Raw genomic sequence first — 10,000 nt, 5'->3', positions numbered from 1 at the left:
TACAGTATACACCTCTTTATTACTTACTAAGTTAAGGACACAAAGCCACATTGAGCTGCACTGCCCACTCATGTGAGTCAACTATGTCCCTCTGCAGTCGTAGATGGTACACAGCAAATTTTGAAGGGCCAATTCAACACTGGAGGTGTTGTACCAACACTCTGAGTGTTAAAATTGACTCTGTTGGTGTTGAATTAACACTACAAAATTCACTGTGTAGAGTGGAGAGGGCAGTAGTGACATTCCCACAGCTATGAGGGCGCTTTTTAATCAAGTGCATGCATTGCTTACAGCAGAGGTGTCAGTAAGAGCTGGAATAAAGACAGAGATGGATAGAGACATCCAGGGACGTGTTTGTAGCACCAAATTCTGGGCCTTATCTTGGACTCAGCTCCAGTGGACTACCACCCCCCCCCACCCCATTTATAAGATCTGACTTCCTGTGGAGGCAAATTCTGAATCCCAATGCGGCCCACTCGTACCGTAGATGGGGCCCTGGTGAATTTACCCCCTTATTTGGACGTCCCTGGTGATGACATCACTAGTCCCTGAGGGAGTTTTAGGCATTTGAAAAGCGACTCCTGAATGCCAACCCAGTAAGAAACAACAACAAAAAAAAAACACTCCAAATGGAAACAAACGCCTTGAGATAGTTAGTTTAGCTGAGAAAAAAGTGACAGATGCAGCAAGTGATGGGAAAGTCATCAGTCATCCAGGGAAAGTGACACTCCATGCCCAGCCCAGCAAGGTGTCTTTAGGTCTGTGTCTGACGTCTGTGTGTGTGTGTGTGTGTGTGTGTGTGTGTGTGTGTGTGTGTGTGTGTGTGTGTGTGTGTGTGTGTGTGTGTGTGTGTGTGTGGTGCCTGATGTGTGTGTGTGTGTGTGTGTGTGTGTGTGTGTGTGTGTGTGTGTGTGTGTGTGTGTGTGTGTGTGTGTGTGTGTGTGTGTGGATGGGGGTGCATGTACATTTGGCCTAAATCAGGGAAGATAAAGCACCTCGACGAGGTTTTTGGGTCAAGAACGGTAGTTCCTGTAACAGTTGACTTGCAAGTGACATGCAAGGTGTGTGTGCGTGCCTGACGTCTCTCTCTCTCTGTGTGTGTGTGTGTGTGTGTGTGTGTGTGTGTGTGTGTGTGTGTGTGTGTGTGTGTGTGTGTGTGTGTGTGTGTGTGAGCGTGCGTACCTGACGTGTGTGTGTGTGTGTGTGTGTGTGTGTGTGTGTGTGTGTGTGTGTGTGTGTGTGTGTGTGTGTGTGTGTCTACAGAAGGGGAAGTGATGGCCTCTGCCTCAGCTGATGTGGTTAGTGGGTTAGCACGCCTACACCTTATCCATCACCTGAAAGAAATCCAATCTCTAGACCTCCGCTCCTCGCAGGAAGCAGGGTGCGCTGTGGGTGTGTGTGTGTGTGTGTGTGTGTGTGTGTGCGCGCGCGCGGTGTGTGTGTGTGTGTGTGTGTGTGTGTGTGTGTGTGCGCGGTGTGTGTGTGTGTGTGTGTGAGAGAGAGAGACAGTGTGTGTTTGTGTGTGTGTGTGTGTGTGTGTGTGTGTGTGTGTGTGTGTGTGTGTGTGTGTGTGTGTGTGTGTGTGTGTGTGTGTGTGTGTGTGTGTGTGTGTGTGTGTGCACGCATGTGCCCGTCTGTGTGTGTGTGTGTGTGCCTACAGAACCGCCTTGGGTCATGGTGTGTGTGTGTGTGTGTGTGTGATATGTATTTCGGGCGCATTGTGGCACCACTACAGAGTGTTTCAGCGCGGAGATGAGATGCGATAATCTGCATATTTTTCTCCTGATATCAAGAATGAACCCTTCGCTTCCTGATCGCATCTCAGGGACCCTGGGCAGCATTTCACAGCATTGCATCAGTGAGAGGGAGCGGAGAGACGAGACGAGACGAGGCGAGGCGAGGCGAGGCAGACTCTGCAAAGCTAGGCTATACCATTGTGTTCCCGTTTCATTCACCGTTTTTAAGAACGGCTCCTCGGCGCCCATTCAGAAATATGCGTGAATCACGCATGAATCGCGTTAAGCAATGGGTGCTGTAATTGAGAGAAAGAGCAAAAAGCAAGAAGCTGTGGTGGCAAAACTTCAAAGGAAATGTCAAAATTCAGCAACACCCACCCGCGGAAGAAGAGCAGAGCTCTAGGAAAGTGAAAGCAGACAATGAGAGCCATGCAGTGTGATCTTTGCGCAGACAAATTATGAAAACAGACCAGAGTTGTTCTCACTCTGTTAGTCTAACAATGGGCCACATCACGAATTTGTCTTTAATTTTTGAGAATGCTCCGCCGCAGTAAGCACAGCAGAAAAGCGACATGCATTCACAACGGTCCCATCTCACTAGCACCAAATGCCATGCGTTTTGATCAAGGCGCAGACAAAGCGCTCAGAACCTACACCGTTGAATGGTCTACTCTACACGCGCCCTCAATATCAGAACCAGCACAAAATGATGAAGCAAACACGTGACTCATATTCCCCTCAACTGAAATTTCTGCCTACCTTCCGACTGTTCCAGAATTGACCCACATGCCAGTCCGTCTGAGTTCCACCCCTGGGTCCCGTTACACCGGGCACAGGAGTGTTGAGTTTGCAAAATAGGAAAAAGTTGCCAAAGAGGTTTTAGGAGTTTTTAAAAAAATGGTCGAGGCCGCCTCAGCTGTCAAATAAGCAGCAGCATCTCGGCCACATTCGCTTTTTGTCTGCACTGAAAGTGAGCGAAAGCGAATATGTCGCTGACACGCACAGAACTCCCTTTTTTATCTTGACTTTTCGGTTTAAGTCGACGATTCCAAACGGGGCTATTGCATTTCTGTACACACATGCGACTGCATTTTGTTTCAACCCAGTGCTCCACCAGGATTCTGTTATTGTTTCTCCAGCTGATTTTCCGACAACACGCCCCTACAGTACCGCGTCATGTCTCGCGGAGATCCGCCTTGGACGGTGATGTAATACTAAAGAACCAATCACATGCAGGCTCGCGCTCTGCTTCCCCGCCCAGTCTCGGAGAGTCTGTCTAGTTAGGCCATTTGTCTCTACATTCCTCTGTACAATGGGTGAAGTCATACAGTCACACTCACAGTGGGTTAATTATTCGGTTCCAACAGACCCGACTGAGTCATAAACACACAGAGAGCCGTGGTTCAAAGACAGTGCGTGTGTCCATATCAACAACGCGGAGAGTGGCACGTTCCACATGCCGCCCTTTCACAGCTGTGAACGCATAGTGTCTGCTGTTTGCTGACTATGTAACTGGCAACGTGATACACATAACAGCCACAAGAATAACTTTGAGTAGTTTATTTGATTACTTATTACGAGTCAGGAAATGTATTGTAGGCCTACTTCTTTAAGTGTATACATTCTGATTTTCCCCACAGCGCTACAAGATAATTTGACCAGCCATAAGACCTGCATTTTTTTTTCAGTCACAGCACAAGGCAAAGGCTTGGTTATTATAATCTTGGGCTATTTTCATCTTTCATTGTCATGGAAACTGGTAAGAATGACACGATGCAGTTGCCCACATAGATAGCCACTAATCATACGACAGAGCGAGAGAAGGAGAGAGTGTGTGAAAGAAGTAGAGAGAGAGAAGAGAAGAAGATGAGTGGGAGAGTGGTGTGGGAGAAAAATGAAAGCTGTGGTGGGTGGAATGCACATTCCTCCAGTAAGAATGCAACAAGTGCAGGGCCCATCTTGCCTGCCTGAACCCCTGGCCCCAAAGTCTGACACTGATAGTGATGGAAAGCTGCTGTAATCCCTCCAATGTTTAGGGGCCGGAGTAACCACAGACATGCATACGATTCGAACATGCCTATGGGAAGAGCCCTGTGGTCTCGGCCAAACTATAGCACTCTGCAGCCACGGATAGGAGAAAACATACATGGATATTTAGCTGTAATTGGTGTGAAGGCTACATTCTTCCCCCGTAATTCAGATGCAAACACTGTCATTTTGCTGTGGCATGACAGAGATTTAGGGTACTGTCAGGATAACTTGCAGCAGGCCTCATGCAAATCTATTGGATGAAGCTGAGGAGTCAAGCACCATCAAACTGCAAACACACACGATTTCCTGTCATGAAATAACTGGTAAATTCTTAAATATATACTAATGTCTACTAAAGTCATTTTGGAACGATGGTATTGCATTGTGTTACTGCAGTAGGGCCATGGTGAGGCACTGAGGCAAAGCACGCCCTCTTGTGGTCGAGAAAAAAAGAGACTCCGGCCACATAGAATGAGAAGTTCACGAAACCATCATGTGAAACAAACAGCTGTAGCCCCATAATGCATGCCCTACCTCCAGTGGCAAGCTATAATAATCATTTAAAAGTTAAGTACCATAGTACTACAATACTATGACATAACACAGGTCCTCTAGTAATGCTATACGACTTGGTCATTGACATTCTAGCAAATTTATAATACTGAGTCTTAACGGGTTAACTTCTTCTTCATCTTTCATACTACAAAAGATTCCTGTTTACATACAATCTCCAATGGCTGCTAAAGACAGATAGAGACAGGAGTAGATTAGTTGATAAATGGGGGTAAAGTTTGTTTTTTGTCGCCAATGTCTGATGGCTGTCTGGCTCCCCACTTGAAGCAGTGTGTGTGTGTGTTTGTGCGTGTGCGTGTGTGTGTGTGTGTGTGTGTGTGTGTGTGTGTGTGTGTGTGTGTGTGTGTGTGTGTGTGTGTGTGTGTGTGTGTGTGTGTGTGTGTGTGTGTGTGTGTGTGTCTGTGTGTGTGTGTGTATGTGTGTGTGTGAGTGAGACCTGTCACTAGTAGTTGGACTGGCCTGAGAATCAGTCAGACGTGTCAATACCACGTTCCAAAACACAGTCTGGGAATGACATTGCCTCATCTCTCTCTCTCTCTCTCTCTCTCTCTCTCTCTCTCTCTCTCTCTCTCTCTCTCTCTCTCTCTCTCTCTCTCTCTCTCTCTCTCTCTCTCTCTCTCTCTCTCCTTGGCTCCGTACAGAACAGGAAAGCTGATAGTATATAGTGGCTATCTCACCACAAAACTATGGACCACACATAAGTGTTCCTGAGTGCTTGCTATCTGCAGCTGCCAAGAAAACGGTTTGCCATATGGCAAGGAATGCAGCTAAAAGGTGCTTTGTAACAACAAGATGTCAGTGTGTTTCCATGTCTCAATCGCGTCTTTGGCTCTAACAAAGGATCTTTGACGGTGGCATTGATAAAAGTGTCCATCTATCAACATCTGACACACACAACACACACACACACACACACACACACACACACACACACACACACACACACACACACACACACACACACACACACACACACACAGAGAGAGAGAGAGAGAGAGAGAGAGAGAGAGAGAGAGAGAGAGAGAGAGAGAGAGAGATCACTCTTAGGACTTCTTTCCCCTGACAAGAAGAGACATCACGCACCCCCCACCCCCCTCCCAAACACACACACACACACACACACACACACACACACACACACACACCACAAGCCTCCGATAATAACAGAGATCCTGGCATTCCATCCTTCAGACAAGAAGTCTGACTCTTTAGAACGCACAATACTCCAAACACGTAGGTGGCCAAGCAAAAAGGGTGTGGTAGTGGTGAGGTGTGTGTGTGTGTGTGTGTGTGTGTGTGTGTGTGTGTGTGTGTGTGTGTGTGTGTGTGTGTGTGTGTGTGTGTGTGTGTGTGTGTGTGTGTGTGTGCGCGTGCGTGCGCGTGCTGCAGCTGAGAGGCAGGAGGGGTCACAGACATAGTCGGTCTGTCAGTCAGTCTGTCACTCACTCACTCACCAGTCTGTGTTATTTTAGTTGACGGGGAAAATAATATGAGGACTAAAAATAGGAATATGGAGCCAGCCGTTTACTTGTGGCCATTTCTGTCTGCATTGGGGAAAAAAAAACATGGAGTCAGTCTGTCACACAAAAACAGCTGGTGCCAGAAGGCCAAAGCAATCACCAGCGGAGTTATTTTCCTTAAGAAGCAGAACAACGATGACACGGATAATTGCTGGGTGATTACCATCTTCAAACGTGCTGCTGCTGCTGCGTGTGTGTGTGTGTGTGTGTGTGTGTGTGTGTGTGTGTGTGTGTGTGTGTGTGTGTGTGTGTGTGTGTGTGTGTGTGTGTGTGTGTCTGGACTTATTATCTGTTTATCATCAATCTTGCCAATCTACAGGACTTTTTCCAATACTGTTTGGATCTGTAATCCTTCCCTGTGTGATGATCCAAATAAAAGTACTAAACTGTGTGTGTGTGTGTGTGTGTGTGTGTGTGTGTGTGTGTGTGTGTGTGTGTGTGTGTGTGTGTGTGTGTGTGTGTGTGTGTGTGAGAGAGAGAGAGAGTGTGTGTGTGTGTGTGCGTGTGCGTGTGTACGCATGCACACGCGTGTGTGTGTGCGTGTGTGTGTTTTGATACTGTGTGTGCGTGTGCGTTGGTATGGCATGCTGAGTCCTCAAGAGCTGTATAACACCAAAGAGCCAAACATTTAGATTCCGATGTGTGTGTTTAAGATCGATTACACACACAGGTCAAGTCACAGCTGGAGATCAGGAGTGAGGTACAGCCTGTTATGCGCTCTACTGCAGTGGTTCTCAACCTAGGGTCTGGGCCCCCACTTGAGGGGCATTCGAGATTCCAGGGGGTCCCTGGAATTTTGTCTGAGTTGAGGTTGTGACCAAAACTCTGCTTGTGAACATTATAAACATTACATGAATCGTAGCCAATGCGTTTATTCAAATCAACTTACAGTTATTTACAGGGCATTGGTTACAGTCCCTGGTGTAATGTGGGGTAAGGTGTCTTGCTCAAGGGCACTTCAGCCATGGATGGAGGTGTAGGAAGATAAGGATGGGATAGCCTTAGTGATTGATCTAGCATATCAATTACTATCATCATTACTAAAGCATTTTCACTTTTCTGGTAGAGTGCCTTAGATTTTTCAACTTTCCCTGTCTTTGTTTCTCCAAAGAGCACCTCCAAGCACCTTTTTTTGTATTAACATTGAAGCCCTCCAACCTTCCAAAGTGCTCTTACTAATGTTATTACAACACTACTACCTAATGAGGTAGATAGACTGTTAGAGTGTCTACTTTTACTTTATACTCATCTTCTCTGTGGCAGAGGAGAACTCCACTGATGTGGCCATCACAGAGAAATTAGAGCCAGTTTATTTTCTCACTGTGCACTACATATACGGTACAGTAAATGCATGTATGTGTAATGCTTGTAGCTCTTCTCTACTATTACAGTAATTTACAGTATGAAATTAGATACAATTACATTCATATTGAAGCTTTGTACATAATCAGATGTACTATGAACATTTACAGTATACATGGGCATCTATTTAGGTTATACATTGCAGATGTATGTAGGCTAATATAATTAATTTGCAAAGTTCAAACAATGATCCACTTACTACCCGGGTTGCAGATGAAGGTCTACTGTAACTACAGTGTTGTTATCAAAGCAATATGGTGGAAGGGGGGAAAAGCAAGACAAAATGTGTTGCCTCAGAAAGTTGGCAGGGCCGTGTCCAAAATTCTTTACTTGCTCTCTACATAGCTCACACACTGTGCGAGTCACATTTTTGCTGCCTTGGCCTACAAAGTATGCTATGCTAGTGAGTTGCTTAGTATGTGAGCATTTCATGTACAGCCTTAATGCGTTATACTAAGACTATGGCCCCTGTGATCCGTTGGTTGATACCAGGAATGACAATTACTTATATATCTGTAAATGTTTGATGTATAATGTATCTATAAATGTATAGGCCACCTATATGTATGAAATGAATGTACTGTATTACTAAAGAACAGCAGTAGGGCTACATTTTACATTGCATTACATTACACTTAGCTGGCACTTATCCAAAGTAATTTACATTTTTTTTAAGGATCGAACGCGGGTCACCGGCGTAATGGTATGCCGTCTTAGCTCATTGACCCACCGCGCCCCCTAAATGAGAATTTCAAGGTGTTTCCAGCTGGACCTTGCGAGGAACAATCATGGTGCACTCAAAAACACAGTACGAAATCAGTGGCTCCTACTGTAGCTTAACTCTGCGGAGTTGCTGTAACTAACTGGAAGTAACTTCTTGTTTCATCCGGTAACAGTTATGTGTTTTTTTTATACTGCCAGCCAAGCAGACATTTTGTTGATGGTTTCATGGTTTCTGCTGCTCACTAGAATGCAGTCTTTTAGGAGAAACAAGCGAGTGACTCGTGCTGAAAATAGCCCATGAGGTCCCCTTCCAAGCGGCCTCTCTCAGCAGGACTTGGAGACCAAGTTGAGTTCAATCTTATTTCCCATGCAGTTTTACACCATGCATGGGGGGGGGGGGGTGCATTTCCCTGTCTTTGTGTGTGTCTCTCTCTCTCTCTCTCTCTCTCTCTCTTGCTTGCTCATGTGTCTCGTTTTCTTTTCTTGCTCTTTCTCTTTCTTTCTTTCTTTTGATCCCAACATTTCTCTAGTGAAAGCGAAAGCCCATTGGGAAACTCCAACTCCCATTGTCATTGTGACACAGCACTCCACAGCACACAAGTGAACACTGCACACTGCACACAACGAAATTGCATTTATGCCTCACCCGTGCAAGGGGGCAGCCTTCAGTGGCGCCCCATGGGGAGCAGTGCGGTGGGACGGCACCATGCTCAGGGTACCTCAGTCATGGAGGAGGATGGGGGAGAGCACTGGTTTTACTCCCCCCACCAACCTGGAAGGTCGGGAGTCGAACCGGAAACCACTGGGATGCAAGTCTGACGCCCTAACCGGTCACCCATGACTGCCCTGTCTATCGAGAGAAAGAGAGATATAACACACACACACACACACACACATACACACACACACACACACACACATACACACACACACATACACACGTTCGCGCACACACACACACACACACACACATGTACGCACACACATGTACGCACACACACACACGCACGCACGCACGCACGCACGCACACGCACACACACACACACACACACACACACACACACACACACACACACACACACACACACTATTTGCTGCACTATTAATATCTAACATATTCAAGTAAAGGTAACCATGACATACCATGGTAAGACCATGGTTAATACAATAAAACCATGGTCGATTTTTAGTAAGGGAGTCCACACACCATAAAGCTCCTTTGCTGTGATTTATATTTTTGTGAAACTCAACTCTTTTTTTTGCGAGAGCCCGCACACCTCCTTTTTCAGCAGCAGCGTTTCAGGGTACTTCAGTCACGCCGTTTTCACAAGGAAGAAGCAGTGTCGCACTCTTCCTTGTGAAAACTACATGTGAAACTCAACTCATCATTTCAAAAGTGAGTGTGTGTGTATACTCTGTGCTTCAGGTTTTCCCACCGGTGAGCTCCCACCAGGCTGTTGCTAAGCGTCCACACTTAAGTGCCACTTGCAGGAAGCTGTCGGAACCGTTGATGGATGGCAAACGAGCACATGCAGTACGCTCACACACGTGTGTCAGACATGGACCATGCACACACAGTGAAGTGTGTGTGTGTGTGTGTGTGTGTGTGTGTGTGTGTGTGTGTGTGTGTGTGTGTGTGTGTGTGTGTGTGTGTGTGTTTGTGTGCGTGTGTGTGTGTCTGTGTGTGTGTGTTGGTGTGTGTGTGTGCGTATGTGTTTGTGTGCATGCATGCGCATGCGTGCATGCGTTCATGTGTGTGTGTGCATGCATGCATGTGTGTGTGCGTGCGTGTGTCACATTGTGTACATCTTGACACACAGGTCACAGGTCATTATGTATTGCGTGAATGAGTGTGGGTCTCTCCTGGTCGCAATGTGCCTCAACAGGGTCCCCACCGAAAAAAAAAGGTGGAAAGTTTATCCCAAGAGTCAAACTGTCAGCCGATGCACTCGTTGAGCCCGTTGCCATGGCTCCTTGTCACAACGTGTTCTTATAAGGTACCATGACTGTGTGTTGCCACAATGTTGTTGGAAGAAAAGGCCACATTCCCAGTT

General features: G+C 46.4%; 1 protein-coding gene across 2 annotated transcripts in view; it reads right to left on the bottom strand.

Moving 5' to 3' along the window:
* The window catches only part of rhobtb4 (Rho related BTB domain containing 4), a 107,808-nt gene that overhangs the window by 81,642 nt on the left and 16,166 nt on the right, over positions 1-10,000 (bottom strand). Inside the window, exon 1 of one of the 2 annotated variants that reach the window (XM_063195022.1) lies at positions 2,496-4,632. The exons of the other annotated variant lie outside the window; for it this stretch is intronic. Coding sequence (XP_063051092.1) covers positions 2,496-2,524 — 29 coding nt within the window. The 5' untranslated portion in view covers positions 2,525-4,632. Of the gene's footprint in view, positions 1-2,495; positions 4,633-10,000 lie in introns of those variants that run through there. 2 annotated transcript variants of the gene reach the window in all.

The sequence above is a fragment of the Engraulis encrasicolus genome, chromosome 3, assembly GCF_034702125.1.
Source record: "Engraulis encrasicolus isolate BLACKSEA-1 chromosome 3, IST_EnEncr_1.0, whole genome shotgun sequence".
NCBI classification, from domain to species: Eukaryota; Metazoa; Chordata; class Actinopteri; order Clupeiformes; family Engraulidae; genus Engraulis; species Engraulis encrasicolus.
This window is presented reverse-complemented; position numbering and strand designations above follow the sequence as displayed.